Raw genomic sequence first — 20,650 nt, forward strand, 5'->3', positions numbered from 1 at the left:
AGTGGGAACTAGCTCTGGATGGTGGCACACAACATTTCCATTTGGTAAATTGACGCAGTTGTCCAAATACTCGGAAATTACTGTGACGGTTTATAGAATCCCATAGCCTTAAACAATACGATGTCATGTCCTTGTACTAGTGCAACTTGGGCAACAACATAAACATGTGCAACAGTGTTCTCACAAAGACCGGGCAGTAAAAACTAGTGGACAAAATGTTTCGCTTTTTGTTCATACAACTAAGAATGGATTTTCCTCTATTTCAGACATACCCGTCATGTGTCAACATCCATGTCTGTGTTGTCTTGTGATGATAAAAGAGAAGGATAGGGAGCAATGCACTTCACGTTGACATACGTAGCATTGACATGAACGTAGTGTTCCCCAATAAAAGTGGAGAAGATTGTTGATATTTTTGAAACAAGTTCAGAAAACGCTGGACGCATCTCAGGTTTTGGATGCCAGCACTTCAGCATGACTTCATACCTGCCATTCAAATAAAAGAAGTGTTCAATTATGAAATTACGTAAAAAGAAAAAAAAACCCACCTCTTTCCTCCCACAGTCTTGCTCACTATAATATCAGAATTTGCAGAAGGCTTTGCCAACTATTTACTTACAGTGGGTCGGGGCAGTATTCAGGTTGTAGCAGCCTTCTTCCTTGTAATAAGTAAACGGTTATATCAAAAGAATTTACATCAGGATAAGGTGGTGCCCCTCTTGTCATAAGTTCCCATAACAACACACCAAAGGACCACTAAGAAAACAAAGAAATAAATAATAAGTGATAGGGTTGGAGGGCTTTACATTCCAGTTTTAGAAGATGGTTTGACAGATTCAAGCATTCAAATGCATGGATTTTCCCTTTGAAAAGTTATTTTACTGCATTCAGCTTTCTTTTAAGTGGGCTAATAAATGCTGTAGGGACTTGAGGAGCCACTTAAATTGAGGAGCCAGAGAAACTCAACTAAGTAAATGAAAGAAAATAAAAGCCTATAGGCCTGCTACTTAGCTGGTATAAATTGGCAGACCTCTTTTGAGGTTAATGGAGCTCTGCCAATTTACATGAGCTGACGATCTGACTAACCCTGTGTAAATACTTTCTGAAGAGCATATACGTGGTGAAAATTCTATGCATCGCAGCCTAATTTGAATCTGGATTGAAAGGAGAGCTAAAATACAAAGTGATCCAGCCAACTAATGACTTCATCGTATAATTTTTTTCTTCATAAATAGCCAGGTAATACTTGAGATTGCTGTAGGCAGTCAGTAAGTATTTATAAAGCAAATAAAGTCTTTTTGAGAACTATTAAATTTTACGAGTGTCAAAGTTAACCTGTTTTGTCAAGCTTTCCAGAGCCCCTCCTATAGCGAGGTTCAGCTCCAACTTGGCTTCTGGGATTGTCCTTAGTTTCCCTTGGAGTGGGATTAAGCTCCTAACTCTTTCCTGAGCAGTAACAGATAATCAGGTCAACGCCTCGTTGCTTTGTAATTGGGACAAATACTGGTTTTGGATGTAGAAAGTGTCTCTTATGTGAACTGAAGTCAGATTCAAATACAAGTTTTGGTTTGGAGTTAGTCCATTCATTAAATGCTAGAGATGCCTCAAGCAGTATAAGATAAATTAATAGGTAATACAAATATGTTTGTACATTACCACATCTGACTTTGTTGTGAACTTCTGAGTTTGTAAACTTTCTAAAGCCATCCATTTCACTGGCAGTTTAGCTCCGGTTTTATTGTGCACACTGTAGTATTCTTTATCATAGACATCTCTAGCAAGACCAAAATCAGCAACCTTGACAGTGAATTTTTCATCCAACCTAGAGAAATGACAAAAAGCATTATCTGCAACTGAGCAGGTGAGATTTACAGTGATGCTGGATTGTAATGAGCATCTTGCATTTTTGAGACTGTGACTTTGGAAGGCAGTACTTTACCTTGGATCTATTAACTATTGTAACAGTAAAACAAAAAGTGCAGCAAAGTATATTTGACACCCACTTAACACAGTGAATGAACTCAGGAAATTACTGATATTGTTTTGATAATAAAATTTGAATTACAGTTCTTTTAAAACAATTGCTCTGTATAAAAAGATCTTTTCTAATAGCCTATACATTCGGATTAAGTGCTACATCATTTTTTTTCCACAGCTCACTCTTCTTCCATATCCCAAGGAACCTCTCATTTTTATTTCCAAGTCAAGGCATCATCTTTCCTGTTCACTCTCAATTTGCATAAGGAAGGACCCATCATTATCTCGGTGATTGCCCATATATAATAATGTAGTCCTGTAATTAAGGGAGTGTTTGGTGTCTTTACGGAGAAAGAATGATGGTATAAGCAAAGTCCTGCTGGGGTTACAGCTCAGCCATACCAGATGATCTCCCTAGCTTTGCTCCTCCTAAGCTTAGTGTTTGTCCTGATGAAGTGGTATTATTGTCAGAAAACAGATAGAGCATGGGTGTTGGCATGGTAAGCCTCTTTTTCATTATCTGAGCAGACCTAGCTACAGCAAACACCTGCTTTTGGGCTTCTTCACAGAATCACACAATCACAGAACGGGTGAGGTTGGAAAGAACCTCAGAAGAACATCTAGTTCACCATTACCTCCCCCGCTCAAAGCAGGGTCAGCTACTGCAGGTTGCCCATGACCATGACCAGTTGGGTTTTGAATATCTCCAAGGATGGAGACTCCATAACCTCTCTGGGCAACCTGTGCCAGTGTTCAGTCATCCTTACAATAAAACTGTTTCTTCTTGTGTTTAAATGCAATTTTCTCTATTCCAATTTGTGACCCCTGCCTCTTGGCCTGTCCCTAGGCACCACTAATATGAATATGGCTTCATCTTCTTTACTCCACCATATCAGGTGTTTATACACATAGGTAAGATCCCCCTGAGCCTCTTCCAGGGTGAACAATCCCACCTCTCTCAGCCTCTTCACGTGGCATTTCCCTGTCCTGAATTTATGAGGCTTCTGTCTGGACAACTGTCTAGTCTGTTGAAGTCCCTCAGAATGGCACACAACCATCTGCTGTGTTCACTGATGTAATAGCTAAACCAATACCAATGAAGGAGCATGAGGGAACTTTGATGGGTCAGCAGGGGACAGTTTATGCCATAGCAGATTCCTGCACCTCTTCCAGGTTACTGGAATAGAGTCAAGGGTCCACAGGGACTGTGCTTTCATCCTGGCTTCCTTTCTGATGGACATCGATGTTGTGGCAAGGGCTGTGCTTCTGAGTGCTGGATTGCACATGGGCCCTGGGGAACGTGGGTCTTCAACCCTACATCTTCTCAGGTGGCAGCGGCTTTCCAGGCTCTGAAGTGCTGAGCCATACAGAAGTACAAAAGCAGCCACTCAGTTGGCAATGTGAGGCATCCTGATAATTGATCCCTCCTCACCCAAAGAAGAGACAGTAGGCCAGAGGGAATGTCCTGTTGCCACTATTTGGACTTTAGTTAGATGAACCAGGACTTCTATCCAGTAAGCCAATTCCTTCGTTCTTAGGAAACCTGAAAATCATATTGCTTGTGGCTTTTTTCCTCCCTTAAAAACCAGCAGCTGTAAGAAAATGTTCTTTTTCAGAAGCTGTTCAGCTGCACGAGTGTGCACCCTCTGAAAAGGAGTAAGAAATCTGATGTCACAGGTGAATAACCTTTTTGCAGCCAGAGTTTTGGATTATGACATGCTAAAACTAAACTCTACTGTTTCATCCTGTATCTCATTAATTCATAAAATAGGTGCTGAATCAACATAATAGTATCAGCAACTCCTGTATCAGTTAGTCTGTGTGTAAACTGAACTGTCTGGCTACCCAGACACTAGTAAGATTCTTTGCATGCTCTGATTTTTTAATGTTAATTTGTGTGCGCAAATGAGCCAAAGTAAGATCATACTCATATAATGAAGTATTACTGTCAAGAGGTCTCTCTGGTGTTTCTTTGTGTTCCTGTTTTTCTCACAAAGTTCTCCTTGTGTTCCTCTCCCTCCTGCTAGGTGCGGCAGCAGAGATGTGCTGATTTTGAGGAGGTTGGGTAGAAGCACAGCAAGTTGAGACAACAGCAGTTCAACTTCCCTTAGGAGATGCCTTTTAAACTCTCTAACCAATGATTTTGAGAGACTACACTTTCACCTCAGCTTTTCATATTTCCCACACTCAAGAAAAGCTTATGTGTAAGTGAGCCCTTAGCAAGCTGAGTAGCAGCTCATCAGTATGCAAGACAAACTGGTATAATTATGGAACAATGAAAAAACCACTCTATTTTGACAAAAAAAGCAGAATCTTGGAAACTTTCATTTATCTCATCTGACTGTCTTACACAGGAGAGTGTGACAATGTGGCTGGAATGAGATGTTTGTACTTACATACAGTTTCTTGCTGCCAAGTCTCTATGGACAAACTTTTTGCTTGCAAGGTATTTCATCCCTTTTGCGACCTGAAGGCCAAATCCAATTAAATCTTTTACTGTTGGGTTCTGTAAAATACAAACATTTGTCATACAATGAATGCAGAAGCCCAAGGAGCAGACTGTTTTTTGCTGTTACTCTCAGTTTTAAGACACACCTATCTTGCCACCAGAATGATCAAGACAGGTTGGTGCTTGTAGTAAAACTGGCATAAGTAAAACTGGCTTAAGTGTTTCCTCACTGGAGATCCAGTGAGGAAACACACTTTAAGAAATCAAAAAACTGACAGACGCCAGAAGACTGGAGTTTGCAGCATAAGCAGCATGACCTGGGCTGGGAAGTGGAACAGTATGCTGAAACCTCACCATCACACCTGATACACAAAATTCACATTTGTGGACTTAGAGTAATAGCATGTAACTCCGTAGAAGGTGCTAACTGTGAACTTGGAGCTCGTCAGCTGGAAGCGACCAAGAAAGGACAGAGTCCTTTGAGGCAAAGTAAGTACAAGCTATCATCAGTATGGTGCCACGGAAAAGGCAAATGAGACCTTAGCAGTTACCAGAGGAAAATTTTCCGCAAAGATTGGTAACTCTTTCTGCTGGTCTGCAATGCACGAGTTAGACCTTACTGAAAACGTTAAATACAGAAATAATTATAATCTGCAATTCTTTTATCCAACAGCATGACTTGTTATGTAATAGTAAGGTCCCAAAGATTTTTGTGTTGTTGGCGTTGCTCGGTATCATATTCCTCTGGGGAACAATCCTGTTCAACTGTGGCATTACTCTATTTATTTCAGGAAGGACCACGGCACTATTCACAGACAAGGTCCCTGGTGCTTGTAGAATGAAACAAGCTCAAAAGGGAAAAGATCTCTGCCTCAGAAAGCTTAACTCCCCCAACAACTCGTCAAGATGCATTTATTTATTTTTTTAATTTTACTGGCTATTGTTGATTGCCATAGAGGCTGGGGTGAAATCCCGTCGGCTCAGAAGTTGCTTTATCTTGTCCTAACACTGGGAAATGGGTGAAATACTACAGTATAAAGTGGGCTGACACTACCTGAGGCAAGACCTGTGGTCTCACATTTGAGAGAAAGCAGTGAGGCATGTTTGAGAAATCTGCAGTCTTTCAATGAAAATGGGGAAAATCTCTGATAAGAGAGTACTCATAGTTTGTATAACAATTGCTGGTTTTCTATCTTAAGAAGAAAAAAAACATTGGTAACTGGGACTATGTCTCTAGCTGGACATGAGGATCCCTTACCTAGGAGTTGGAAGAGCAGATGGTGACAACTGGCACAGCTGTGCTGAAGTCAACAGAGATATGCCAGTTTAAACCAGCAGATGGTTGGGCCCCTTGACTTAGATCTCATAAACACATTTGTTTATGAAGAGGCTTATGGATGGGAAATGAGAAATACTTATTGCTGATAATTTCTGGGAAACATTCTGGAGAGGAATTTGAGGGGGAAGGGAAGGAGTGGCAGCGCTGTGGTCGGGCTCGGTGCCAGCCTAGGCAAGTGCTAAAGGTTAAGGTGTAGTAACAGGAGCAAGTTATAGACGTAATGTAATTATCAGAGCTTATAACCTGTGGTGTTGGAGCAGGGCGTGGCCAGACTTGCATTACCGTTTGGTAGATCTCACCAGGTACTTACATGAGTCTCATTCCTAATGAAGTTTCGAAGATCTCCGTGTTTCATGTATGGAAGAACGACTAAAGGGGATCCTTCATTGGGCAAACAGATTCCCAGGAGCGACAGAACATTGGGATGAGTGAAATCTTTCATGATTATTCCTTCTTTCAGAAACTGAGCTACTTCTTCCAAGTCTGTAATCCCTGAGAAATCCGGTAATAAAATGAATTAATTAAAAAACCCCAAACATACTACAGTTCATTTCTGTACAGCATGTCATTGCACAACAAAGTGATAATGAGAAGCTACAAACATGCTCTCCATCTCCCACATTGCAACTAGGTTATGTGCATCGGTTTTCTTGCAATGATCTGATACAGCTTGTTGATTATTTTGATTCCATTTCTCCTTTTCTTATCATGAATTATTTAGAATTGAATAACAACACTTGAATAAAGACTTTAATAAATGTTGTCATAGTCTCTTCCTGTTTTTCCAGCAGCTTTGCCTGCTCTCTAGCAATTTAACTTCCAAAACCAAATCTTCAATAGTCAGTAGAATAAAAAATGACACTGCCTTTCCCTCATTTTCCTCTGTGTTTTCTTTGTAGAGGAAATACATGGGCATTTCATTTGATGCACAAATATATACCAATGCTTTGTGGGAATCTAAAGTCATTGGAATTGCTCCATAGATAAATCTGATCCAGCTGCAACTAGGAATCTTTACTTCTGAAAGTGCACTGCACTGTGATTAATTAGTTCACCCAGGTTATCTTTGGAATTATGGTAATGTCTCACTATTAAACGTGTAACTCACTATTCAGTGACTTCACAGCACAATGAATTTTCCTGCCATCGTTATCCAGCAGTGTCCCATGGTACACACACCCAAAATGTCCTGTGTAAAAAAAGAGTAAGATTAGCTTTAATAAGTAAAATTAACTTTCTGGTATTTTCCACTGGGTAGCAATTATGCTTTAAGAAAGTGATCACACTCAGTTTCTGTCCAATTCCCAACACTTGTAATGTATACTTCATAACTAACACATAAAACCACCATTACATAAAACCTTCATTACATAAAATGAAAACTTTATTTGCAGCATAATTGATATTTCTTGACCTAGATGGAGAGTATAAATAACGACAAGGCTGGCGCCACAACTGCTTCACGTTCTTGTAATGACTGCACACAAAAACCATGTCAGCCCATTCCCACTGTACTCTCCTGTTAGATATATGTCAAAGGAGGGCACTGGAAGGCATAAGAGAGCAGTTAGAAGGAGCTGACGTGACCACTGGATTGGTGGTTCTCTGTGGTCTGTAAGCCCATGCTCAATGATCCACTGGATTGTACAGCCTTGATGCCTCTTCAGTGGAAAGTTGTATAAGGAGGGTCACTGTGGACTTACAGTCTCTCAGGTCTTGCTATTCCATGGAAAATGTTGAGTGTTAAAAGTGGTGTGTTGGCCATGAAAGGTTTGGGGGTTGCTCTACCCATCACAAACCGACCACAGCACGAGGCAGCAGTCCACAGTCTCTGCTATGGCCTAGCTCCTAGTGCAAAATATCCCTAAAAGATGATGAGTGAAATTTGCCTTCTTGCCAATGGTCTAAGGAGTGAAATAAACTGCCAGGGACACAGAAATCCTTCCTGATCCCATGCGTTCCTGTCAAGCAAATGGGGTAGTCTGCAGAGTTGGGAAACCTACTATGAGAAGTCAGCTTGACCTGTTTGGGACACTCAGAGAGCTTTGAGCTCCAGGCACATGTGTTAATTTATCCAAATCAAATGATGTACATGTAATGGTGGCTTTCCTTCACAGATGTACTACTTACTGGGCACTTTTAAAATACTAATATTTGCAGTTAGAAAGCAAAATAGTTATTTTTTTGTCAAGTGTGAGTTCTGCAGAGAACAACACTATCTGATTAATACGACTAGGTTCCAGTCATAAGCACTGCTCAGAGCCCAGTTGGCTTTGATTTTGGCTTGGGGTAAAATTAATACAAAGTTTGTTTTATAAAAGCAACTAAAATCCCAACAGACCACAGATTGTTTGGAGCCTGGGCACAAATCCTAGAGCTTGGATTGGGTGTGTCTGAAATATTTCTGGGTTTGGCCTATTTCTAGTTATGGAGGAGAAAATTAAAAAAGGTTAATTACATCGGTGTCATTCCCAGTATTTTTCAACATTTAAAAAATGGGAAATTACTTGGCCTTTTCTGAAACAAGACAGAAAAGAAAAAGGCCCACCCTTGCTTTGGGGATGATGAAGTGTAATACATGGAAGGGAAACACACTGACTGTTTGTTTGGCTATTTCCCTGCAGAAGAGGCATTAGGAATATAATTTATAGCAAAATTTTTAACAGTATTCTGATACTCAACAAGTGATCTCTCATGCATGATCCGTAGAAGAACTGACAATCCAGTTTCTGCTTGGGTCCTAATAGATACTCAATAGTACAGTTTAATAAATGCCCCTAATAGAAATACTGGCTTGGGCTCTGAAACAAGGAGGGAACCTGCTTACGGAGATGTAGAGGAATAGGAGTGATGGGAGAAATTCAGAAAAATAGGGGACTTGCTATATCAGGGGCAAAAATAAGGGGAAGTGAATCAGGAGCTATGCATTACTGCAGCTGGGATGACAGAGGAATGAGGGGGAACAGAGAGCCGATGGCAGGAGGAAACAAACAGCGAATTCCTCAGAGCTGGGGGAAACTTGTGGAGGCAAAAGAGGTGTGTGCGTTTCCCCTGGCCCATGGGGACTTTTACTGAATGCAGTGGTGACTGCAGGAGTTTTCAGTGTCCTGTAGCAATCCTGACAGCTCTCAGGGTCCGAGTTTAAGGTCTCTGGTGCCCCCACCTCAGCATCCCCTGTCTCTCAGGCATGTCCTTTAGGCTCGTGCAATATTCTGCAGCGGCCCCACTCCTGCACCGCAGCCTCGTGGATCAGAAGCCCTGGCTGAGCTTTTCCGTAGCCTGGAAAAGGGTGAGAGTGAGGCAGCTAAGCGGGAACCAGCAAGTCTCTGAGTTCAAAGAAGCCCCATTAATTGGCAGACTCCTTCTTCCCTCTGGTGTCTTCTCCAACTGATCAAATGCACAACCCTTCATCTGACTTCAAAAGAAAGCTCCTTGGTTCTCTCCTTGATTTGGTGCATGGGATGCCGTGCTGTAAGGGGCAAAAAGCTTGAAAAACCTCCATGTAGACACCTTATTCAGAATGGTTTGTAATGAATGGGTGTGCAAAAAGAACAGCAGTGCGAAGGACAGAGCCGCAGTACCCACCTCTTCCTATTACTTCGCTGAAGTGCACAATCAGGCTGTCAGCACCAATAACCACATGCTGCACTTCTTTGACCAGGTCGGGATTTAAGGCACTGATGTCAATGTGGACATTAGTTTGGAGAAGCGGACTGGCTAAATCTGAGTCTCCGCTGGATAGAATTGGGGAGAGGTCGGAGTGAGGATACTGGGCAGGTCTGCACGATCCATTCTGAGACATGCTTGGAAACTGATCTGCAAGATGAACAGAAACTGTTATAATCCTTTCAGACTTCTCCTTGGAAAGTGAAGAGCTTTATTTCATTGGTGAGCAAGGGTTTGAGTTTATCAGTTTGGAAGTGGTTTGGCTTTGCAGCAGGTTTTGGTCACAAACGGAAAATGAAAATATGCATTGCTAAGCTGCCAAACTCCAGGAAAACCATGTCACTAGAAACTTATGCTTGTATCAGCTCTACTTTTATGAAAGTAAATGGCAAAAATTCCACTTTTCTGAGAGGATGGAATGAAGCCTTGTCACTTCTTGCCAAGTGTAGGTTACAGCATTTCTAGTAATTGGGAGTAACAAGAGTAAAATGGAAAAATGACAGCGATATGGGAGGAGGAAGTAGTGAACAATTAAAAACATGAAACCTTTTATTATTGTCTTGTTCTAATTTGGTAGGGAACCTTACATTTCATGAAGGTTTCCAAACTGCTGGTGACTAGCTATATTTATCCAATGGTAAATATTCAACCAGGGAAATGCCTAGAGGTGATTCATATCCTGTAACTGCCGAAGATAATACAGTTGGTGCTACTCATGAAAATAACATGAGCCAGCTGATTTAAAATAGCAGAAATTAAAATGTTTCAGTCAAGCCAGGAGTATTAATTGAGAAAATTTTTTTTGTCAACAGCATGTTGTTCAGCTATTTTAAATTGCTGTTGTTGAAAAGAACTTTTTCTAGTATTTGGTGTAATAGAATCAAGGAATTTAGTTTAATTTACATCAATTTCAGTCTGGAGTGATTCCAGTGGAATGAATGAGCAGAATTTAGCCCAAGGTCAAAAAAAAAAAAAAAAAAAGAAAAAGGGAATAAATTTAACAAGAGAAATTATCAGATATTTTATCACAAAGAGTAAAACGTGTTGCACAGACGTGCTTCATAGATTTATGTATAAAACCTGGGAAGTTTTCATATAGTGCGGTTATCACTCTGGGTGCTGAGAAAAACTCAGTGCTGCCCTACCTAGAAGCAAAAATACTAAATCTTCCATTTACAAAGCTGCATTTATGTTACCAAGGGCAAATGCCTATTTAATAATCACGGTAAAATACTCTAGCCATGGTTGCAAAATAATTTTTACAGCTGCTACATGTAAACCTGCATGTTTTCTAATGCTCCCGTTCATTTTATTCTTCGACAGTAATTGAACATTCCCACAGGAACATTAAGTGAAAGCACCTCCTGCTTTGGTGCCCTCTCTGCTGTGCTTTGCCAGCGCACAGTGGCCCCAGGACCACTACAGATTTACCTTCCACCAAGGATCTTTGCATAGTTTTGTCTTGTGTACCGCTTTCCCTTCTAACCGGTGGCACAGGCTTTCCTTTTTCTTTGGGAATCTTTCAATCAAGAAACATCCTGTGCGAGCTGGTGGCAGCAATTAAAGAATCATAAAGGAAGCTGGGAACGGGCCTGGCTCTCAAACAGCTCTGCGACTGGGGATTACAAAGCTGGAATAAGGGTTTGGAGTGATTTCTGTTGAGCTGTATATGACAGCACCTGAAATAGTACAAGACTATGTCTATACAAAGACTAACAAATACCTGTGATATCTCAAATATCATAATATGGTAACTCCTAATATTTAAAGACTCTCTAATGGTAATCACAGAACATGGGCTCCACACGTCTTAAAGGACATGTTCAGCCTAAAGTGGTATGATAAGTGCAGCAGACGGCTCTTCTAGAGAATACCCACTCTAAAATGGTGTTATAAGGCACAAAAATGTATTCAGCATAGTTACTCTTCCCTCACGCCCACAGCCCTAAAAGTGAATAGTGTGTTTTCTGCGCCTGGCATCCCAGCACACATGGACCTCCACTCGATCTGTCACGGTTTTAACATCCCTTTAGTGTAATTTTAAAAATGAACATTTCTGCATAATGCAACATGCTATTTTATAGGAAATGCATGAATAGACAAAAGAATATCAGTTTACAAAACTTCATGTCCCATGCTGAGCTGATAGAACTGCTTTATAATGACTGCATGAAGTCACTGAGACATACTAAACCTACAGCCACTTGATGCTATCCTTAAAATCACTTTTTCAGAGTGTGTTTGTGCATGGTGTGATGATAACTCAAAATCACCAGCTCCTAGTTAATTGTAGAGCATACTTACAGTGATTTTTTACTAACAGTTTTTTATATACTCCTCCACCCTGAGTAAAAATAAAAATCCTTTGCATATTAATCTTGGGAAGCACCTGAGAAGCTCAGATCAAACAGCAAACCTGTGAACACATGGAAGACTTAACCAATGGAGACACAGACAAACCAGATGAAAAAGTGAAATTAAGGTATTGATCAAAATAGCTATAATCCGAAGACATGAAAAGCAAGAAGTATAAAACGGTATCATCCACACAGATTCCTAATAGAGGCATACCTTCTAGAAAAGTTGATCTGTAGTCTACAGATTCGCTTGAAACCATTTCTGTCGTTGGACTTACACTCCTCGCGCTCACCAGCCTGTCCAGGTGAGGAGTGTGCACTCTGCCATCGTAGCGCACTAGGTCGCTTCCCAGATCTGAAGAGGGAGGAGAAAGAAATATTGGAAAACCCTCATGTTTACTGTTGCCAACATATCATTTAGGTATTTAATTAAGATGTTCTGCTCTGCTGGGAAGAGGGTCAGGTTGTTGGTGCAGCAGACACACGCAGGACCTGAACTTCAGCTACTTGACCAGCAGAAGAATTGCTGTAACTTGGTGTTAAAGCGCTGCTCTTGGCCCCAGTGGAGGATCCAAGAGAGCTTTGAAGCCTCTGGGGCCAGCTTCATGATCTGACATGATACCATGTCAGAACAAGACCTGCTTATATATTAGCTCCCCTCCTCTCTTCCCCTTGCGTAGTACAGTGGTTCCTACTGGAAGGAAACCCAGAAATGAGGGACAGAGAGGAGGCACACTCTGACCGAGTTCTTGATTTGGGTGAATAGGAGAGCAGGATGGAGCCACGCTCTGTCTTGCCCAGCCTAGGCACAGCCTGGCGGACTACAAGGCAACTACATGAAGCTGAAGTACTTGTAATTCCATACATGTCATTTGCTCGTTCCCTCTTCCAAGGCTGACCGGGGAAAAGAACTCACTAAGTTTTCTTAATAGCACAGAATTCCTCCAAAATCCTTCTCCTGCAGGCATAGTGTGGCCCTTCACCCAGCTCAGGCAAGAGCCAAGGGCTGAAATCTAAGTAAACATTGGATTTGATTGTGAAATGTGTGCTGACAGGTTACAACAGGGCATTGCATGGCAGTTAAGCAAAGCATGAATCGATGTCAGTTTTTAAAATCTAATATACAATTATGGAATCATTTGACAGAATTGACTATGATGGACCTTTAATTTGTTTCTTCTTCCTTCTCCAGAGGAAAAAACCCAAAAAGATCAAAATTAAAACTGATGTTGAAACAACTCCAGCAATTAGTCCTGTGAAATTCTGATCTTGCCGGATCAGCACTTTTCCGATAACAGTTGACAAAACTTCTTGCTTCCACTGAAAAAAAAAAAAAAAAAGAAAAAAAATAGCATGATGATTTCAAAAGACAAGTAAGAGTAGATTATTAGTACTAAAGTATGAGCTGATATGTCCCACATGTATTAAATCTTGATTTTGTGATGCTGTACTGCGGTAAGACACCGGGAGTAGAGAAATTATTATATTGGTGTATGCGAAAGCAGATCTACATTTTTATCATTCATTTCAAGAGCTCTGGTAGTGACACAGCTATGTATGTGCTACACCATACACATGGCACGCACTCGCAGACGCAGTCTGGATAACAGGGTTATCAGATGTTAATTCAAAATGCTAAATTCATAGTTTCACTCAAACGGTGCAGGGAAATGTATCGGCCTATGGATATATAAGCTGAGACCTATGTTACAAAAACTACCCCAAATGTCTTTAATATGTGTCCTTCTGGCATAAATATGCTGTAACATCCAACTCTCTGTTGACAGCGTGACAGCGTTTTAGTTCCCAAGGTCACGTGAGCCTGTTCCTTGCCAGCTTCTAGCTTGTCAACAGTTTAAAGAAACAAAACAAAACAAAAACACAATCCCCAAAATCAACAACCAAACAAACACCAAGCAGCTAACAGGGAAAAACTGTTTTAGGTCACACAGCACTAGCTCAGTCAGTTGGAATGCATTTGGCCATCTTTTCTCTTCCTCCTGTGGAATTCATTCCTCTGGGTACTGTAATGATGGATTTGCCCGTCAAAAGAGCAAATTTTCTTCTTTGCTGGGCAGACTGCAATTTCTGAGGCTCCTTGCCAGTAAACAAGTAGAAACCTTATTTAACCCCTTTATGTTGCGTTCTTTTCTGCATACAAAATACACGCCATGCATATCTGTTTCTTAGAGGTTAAGGAAATATCACATAGTAGAGCTGATTGAATGTAGTGCCAGTCCTGGTTGCATAGGTGAAAAAGGTACAGAATGCAACATACGCACGAGTATTATATGAATCTAGGCATTTACAGGTCTGGGAAACAGGTTTGGCAAAAGGAGAGCTGCATCTAATGTTATAGTTTGCCTGATACATCCAAGAAATTTAATTTGTACTTTTCAAAGAAAATTGATATTAAAATAAATTAATATTTACTGTATTAATAAAGCAAATTAGTTATTACTATTTACTTAGGTTGCAGTAGCACATAGGAATACCGTTCAAGGCCCAGGATCCTACTGAGATAAATGCCATAAACAAATAGTAAAAAATAGACAGTCCCTGCTCCAAAGAGCTTACATAAATCTGATCCTAGTCACACTTACATGACTGGCAGTTTCCACTGTTTTCAGTGAATCAGAGTCCATGATCATCAAATTTCATAGTTTAAAGGTAATCCCTATCCGCTGTGATTTTCCTTTTTTATATTTGAAATATATATAAAATATATTTAAAAAAATACAAAGTTACTGAATGATTTATGTCTTATTCTATGAATCAGTAGGTCAAAACTGTCTACAATTTAAATTTGCAGTAGAGCTCTGAATAACTCTAGTGAGACCACTTTTAGAACAATAATTTTTGAGCTCAAAGATTTGTCCTAAGTGTCTGCATCTTACAAACAGAACTGAAATTGAATTATAAAAAGCAGAAAAAAAAATTCTTTCAGAAAGAATCTGATCCTCTTGACTGCAGCAGAATTTTTTGCTGAAAAAAAGGACTTGTGAGCGTCAAAGTAAACCTACTCCATTACAGCTTTCCATTCTTCCCCATATGTTTCCTCTTGTGTTTGGATTAATAACTGTCATTTTATTTCTGTGTTTAGTGTAGGTCCTGCTTTGTGCCTAAGGCTCCATAAAGTCTTTGTACAAACAGGTAATAACAACGGTGCTGATAATTCTTTTAAAACAGTCGATATTATTCGAATTTCCATCCCAAACAAACAGGGATAGAGGTATCTCTGTAAACACAGGCTTAGGCTTAAATTTAAAGTTTATGCGTTCAATAGTGACATTGGGAATGACAATAAAAATGGCATTAATGTCTCATGTGTGGTGTAGCTGCCTCACCTCTATATTTAGCTCGCTGTTGGATTTCAGGAGATCGCTGGGAACCGTACACAGAATTGATTCTGACTGCAGGAGAAGGTTTTCGCAGCTTTTATTTCCAACTTTTAGCACCTCTCCTTTAACAGCTTCTGAATCAATATAATTTCCCTTGGAAAAAAAAAAATCAATTTCATATTACGTAACCATCTCGTAAGAGTTAAGGAGAAGTCCATTCATTACACTGGAATTTTTTTTTAATGGAAAAACAATTATGAAATAAAAGACTAATGCAAATTTACATTGCCCTGTCAATATGCATGTATCAGTTTTTTTCATGCAAATGGGAGTTTGACAGACAGGCCAGAGGGGGATGATAAAGTTTAAGGATAAAATCTGCTGTCACTAATACTCATACAGACCATACAGACTTCTAAACATGTAGATGTCTGAGGGACAAATTCTGTTGGTCCTGTTTAGATTTTTGCATAATTTGCACAAGAAAGGAAGCATTATGTGACCCTGTTGTTTATACGAAACTGGCATTATATTATCCACAAACTAAAGACATCTCAAACATTTTGTTTTGCAAGTGGTTGTGGTAGCAGGAGTGAAGCTTTCAAAAAGAACTAATTAATTATAATCATAAAAATGCACAAATCTGTTAAAATCACATTCCACAGACCAAAGAGGAACAAACCCTGGTAAAAATGACAGCATGAAAAGTGCACTCCCTACTCAGAAAACCTGCTTTCACATCCCAGACTTGGATAAAATATCATTCCTTCTGGTATCGTGACAGTAGCGGCCCAAGGCCAAGTCCAGGATCTTTTGTGCCCAGGAGCGCATCAGTATTTAAAAAGCTGCCCTACCCTGTGTGCAGCCCGGCTTAAGATGAAAAAACAGGCATGTTAAGCGGGAGTAGAAGGGGAGAAGGAAGGGTGGGGAGTAACACTAATCCAGGCTATTTATGTGGTCTGGATCTGGGAGTTTCTCACAAGAAGGGAGGAAGACGTCACGGCTGACACTGCTACGAGGCCTCATATACTGGAAAGAAAACAAGAACCCCATTCTCAGGGGCAAAAATATTTTACTGTGGAATATGTTTTTGGTTTGCTGCAGAATCATACTGAGCGCTGGGAAAATGTTAATAAAAATATAGGAGAGCCGGTCTAACGTCCTCTTTTGACTGGCAAAGCCACACCCCAGGTGAGTGCTTTTTCATTGCGGGTCAAAAAAGTCCATTTGGCACTCTATCTTCTGTCTACCTGGAGCCATTCTGTTTAGTGTAAATTAAGTAAATATTCAATGCTTATTGTTTATTAGTCTGGAGGCTTGCTGAAGATTGTGAGCCACTCATGTTCAAATCTTCCCTTTGAATGATGTACCTCAAAAGACTCAAAAGAAGTGGGTCTTCCATCTCCTGGATAAATGTACTATTCTGGAGAGTGTGGGTGAGTGCCCCCTCTTCTTCTACAGCAAATATTAAGAATTTTTTCTCTACCAAAACTCACACTTACCCAAAGGAAAAAAAAATCGTATTGACGTTTCCTAAGTTGGTCCTTAGCCAGTTATAATGAAGACAGTAGGTTTTACTTATAACCATTACCATTATATTTCAAATACATTCAGTATAATATCTCAATATAAGAAGAGTTTCAAAACTCCTTCAGCAGTGGTTTTGCTCTTTTAAGGACCACAGAATTTGCCTATGAATTTAAGAAAATGAGGAAACCGACTCTTCTGAGAACTGGGAAATAATATTTTCTATTTTAAAATGTGTATTACCCCCTTTTTGCAGAGCAATGCCCTTGCACGCGAGCTGGAGAAGCTAGTTACTGGACTGACTACCTGTTGCAAACCAATCTGATAGACCGACTACCTCACAGTTTTAGAGAGATGGGAATAATTTGGGTGAAAGTCTAGGAGCAGTAGAAGGGCCACAAACCAAGTTGTAGAAATTTTGAGATTGGTGTCAGAAGAATTTTTGAGGTTCTTAAGCAGAGCGGGTTGACTTGGGAAGAATGAGTTCCTGCAGCTGCAGAGCTTCCACGTCAGCTTGCTCAGAGAAACCAGGGATTCCGTACTGCATTTGCTTGGACCAGACATTGAGAGAAACATAATTTTCTATGCAATGTGGGAGAAGATTGAAACTAGTGTGACTTATAAATAGACAAAAAGAGTTCCTTAAGATTGTCTCATAAAGAATGTGTTGTTCTGGCTTAGGAATAGAGTGGGCAATTTAGTAAGTCTTGTCCTACTCTTAGTTTTATTGCAGATGTGCCAGAGGACAGCCAAGATCTGAGATGTGATGTGTAACATGAAATGACAATTGTGTTACTTATTTCTCTGCTGGAAGATTTATATTTATAAGTACAACCTAGTCACCTAGTGACCCGTTCCGAGGCCTCCTCTGGAAGCATGCAGAGACCCCGCACTGTCTTGGTGCACAAGCACAACTCCAGACCAGGCCAGGCTTCTGGGCAGACTTAGGTAAGAAGCTGTTTCTTTCCTTATTTATCTACGTTTTTTGGTTTTGGGGTGTTGTTTTTTTGTTTTGTTTTGTTTTTTTTTTTTTCACAGCTAGGACACACTGGGCTGTCAGCAGGCCAGCTTGCAGGTCTGGGTCAGTGGCTCTTGTGCGAGGCAGCAAGTAGACTCTGTCCTCTTCAGCAGACTCAGGTCTTTGGTTGTTCCCAACAGCAAAACACCAGAATTTATCCTGCCCTGAAAGCTTCCCGTGTTGGCAGGAGATGGGAGCACTTCTGAAGTGGTGTCTTCACGGTGCTGAAGCAGAGAAGTGCCTCAAACCACTCTGCCATGACCCCTCTGACTGGGGCATGGTGGGCACTGAGACTTCAAAGAGCCACATACTTGGCAGACGAAGACAGTGATGATGTGGGACCCCGAGAGGCCCTGTAGTGTCAAAGACAAAAGGGCTGGCACTGAAGACAAGAAGGGCTGGTATTCATGGCACACAGTGCCCTGAATGTGTTTTAGATTGAAGACTTAAAGTTTTCTTGTGTGTAACATTTTCTTACAAAAACATCTTATGGTCATCAGGGGAAACCAAACAGAACCTTTCAATCGGTACCTACTGTCATTTGATGAAAGCCAAATATGCCACACTAGATTAGTTTGACTGAAAACCTTGTGATGAAGCTCCCTCTGCCCCTCTGAAACTCATTAAGAAAAAGATAAAAGAACTTTGGTTTGGTACAACAGACTGTTCACTGAAGCAAGCTGCCATTTAATTTCATGCTGAGCTTGCTTAATTACTGCACAAAATATGACCATGAGGCATGTAAACTTGTGTGTGTGTATTTTTGAATGCGGGTATGGGATGAGGGAAAAGTGTTGCCAATATGGCTTGTAATGATCTTTTGGCTCCCGACTATAATTTCTGAAATTCGCCTCACTGTTTTGATAGAAGCATCTCACTATAACTAATGTTACTTAGAGGAAGATGTTAAATTGGTGCTTGTTCATGTTTTGTTCTAGGAGACCAGCTTTCACTAATGCTATTCTCCAGTTGGTTGCCGGGAAATAATCAGGGCATTAGGCTTAGGTAGACATCTGCCTTGGGTGTCATGACTACAGGTGACATCAATGCTACAAAATTGTGACATTGGTCAGTTTTCAGTGGGAGAGTCCTCAGCCAGCCTTTCTCATCTGAATGGCTTCTTCCCAACACTAAATAGCACTAGGGACTTCTGCTTAAGGCAGAATAAAAGGTTCAAGAGTAAAAGGAAGAAGAGAGTTAAAAACCACCTAATTTTTAAACTCAGCTCCTGGGAAGATTATGAAGCAAGTCCTCATGGAAGTTCTTCCAGGCAGAGGAAGGACGAGAACGCAATTGGGAACAGCCAGCGTAGGTTCCCAAGGGTGGATTTTGCCTGAGCAGCCTGATGGCCTTCTATGAGGAGATGACTGGTTCTGTAGATGAAGGGCGAGCACTGGATGTTTACCTTGTTTTTAGCAAGGTTCGCAACACAGTCTCTCCTTGCATTGAAAACAAATTGGGATGATATGGACTGGATGGATGGACCATAAGGTGGGTGAAAAACTGACTGCCCATCAACTCAACGATTAGAAGTCTAACAAGTGGCATTCCTCAATGGCTGATACTGGGACCAATGTAGCTTAAAATCTTTATCAGCAACCTGCACGAAGGGACAGGATACACTGTCCTTGTGCTTTCAGATGACATCAAATTTAGGAAAATTACTGAAACACTGGAGGGCAGGATCAGTGATTGCTCAGAGTGACTGTGGCAAGCTGGAGGAGTGGGCCAGCAGGCACCTCATAAATTCAACAAAGACGGATGCAAAGTCCTGCACCTGTGGTGGAATAACCCCATGCATCAGGACAAGCTAGGAACAGCAGGGTAGAAAGACACTCTACGGAAAAGGAATTGTGGTTCTCGTGGACCACAAGGTGGAACGAGGCAGCAGTGTGTGATGAAGGCTCACCACATACTTTAGCAGCAGCAAAGCCAACGGATTGAAGGTGATTGTTTTCCTCTGCTCAGCACTTGTGAGACCACATCTGGAAAATTGTGTTAAAGTTTGAACCCCACAGAACAAGAGAGATACTGACAAATTGGATGAAGTACAGCAGAGGGCCACTGAGCTAGGACAGGAGCTGAAGCATGGGATGCACAATGTAAGGCTAGTGGAGCTGGGTTTTTTAAAGCTGTAAAATCTCCATTCTTAGAGATCTTTAAAAATCATCTCGGCAAGGCCACAGGCAACCTGACCTAATTTTTAACTTAGCCCTGTTTTGAGCAAGGGTGTTAGACTACAAAGACCTCTGGAGGTTCCTTCCAATCTAAGTTTTTCTATGAATCTTCTCAAATTAGTCTTCTTTCCAACTGATTGATATGCATGACCTGGAAAATACTGGAAAACACTGCTGTCACTGTAGAGGCACTGAGCCATGCAGCAGCTATATATTCCCAGCTCTCTGTTGACCCGCACACCAGAACTCTTTCTAGCGTTTCTCCATAACTGAACAGGAGAATTGCTCTGCATTGAGGAAGGGGTGATTGTACGGCCACAAGTTCCAAGTAGAAAAATGGTAATAATTGATTATTCTTTGGAATTTTCCCAAAACACTTTGTGGGGACAGATCAATATTAAGACAGTTTGGCTGGAACTCAGCATGGCTGACAGAGGCTCTGAGGTAATTCCCTCTGTATTCCCGCAGCTCAGGAGCTGGCCCACTGGAGCATCTTGGAGTCAAAGGCCTCAGGGCTTCAAGATTTCACAGCTGTCATAGGGGAAAAGAGTTTGGGTGTACAAAGCTATGCAGCAGCTACACGAAGAGATGACCCCAGCATTAAGGCTGATTGTCTTCTGTAAAGCATTTTTTATAGATTATATTCTGTATAAATTATAGATAACCTATATAAATTTCACATACACTTTCATAAACATTCATTATCAATTACAAATACCTGTATTTATACTGTTCCTATTTGATACTCTTAACTCTGAAAAGCACTAGATTAAAGAAAACTGGACTCTCACAAAATGGA

General features: G+C 40.8%; 1 protein-coding gene across 1 annotated transcript in view; it reads right to left on the minus strand.

The window, feature by feature from the left end:
- Positions 1-230: 230 nt before the first annotated feature.
- MET (MET proto-oncogene, receptor tyrosine kinase) overlaps positions 231-20,650 on the minus strand; it is a 70,262-nt gene continuing 49,842 nt past the window's right edge. The window contains exons 11-20 of the mRNA XM_082479444.1: positions 15,136-15,282; positions 12,952-13,108; positions 12,003-12,143; positions 9,351-9,581; positions 6,874-6,954; positions 6,076-6,257; positions 4,374-4,483; positions 1,657-1,822; positions 620-756; positions 231-486 (exon numbers count right to left, since the gene is read on the minus strand). Of these exons, the coding sequence (XP_082335570.1) occupies positions 276-486; positions 620-756; positions 1,657-1,822; positions 4,374-4,483; positions 6,076-6,257; positions 6,874-6,954; positions 9,351-9,581; positions 12,003-12,143; positions 12,952-13,108; positions 15,136-15,282 (1,563 nt within the window). The 3' untranslated portion in view covers positions 231-275. The remainder of the gene's footprint in view (positions 487-619; positions 757-1,656; positions 1,823-4,373; positions 4,484-6,075; positions 6,258-6,873; positions 6,955-9,350; positions 9,582-12,002; positions 12,144-12,951; positions 13,109-15,135; positions 15,283-20,650) is intronic.

This window comes from Vanellus vanellus (assembly GCF_965231255.1).
Source record: "Vanellus vanellus genome assembly, chromosome: 1".
Taxonomy (NCBI): domain Eukaryota; kingdom Metazoa; phylum Chordata; class Aves; order Charadriiformes; family Charadriidae; genus Vanellus; species Vanellus vanellus.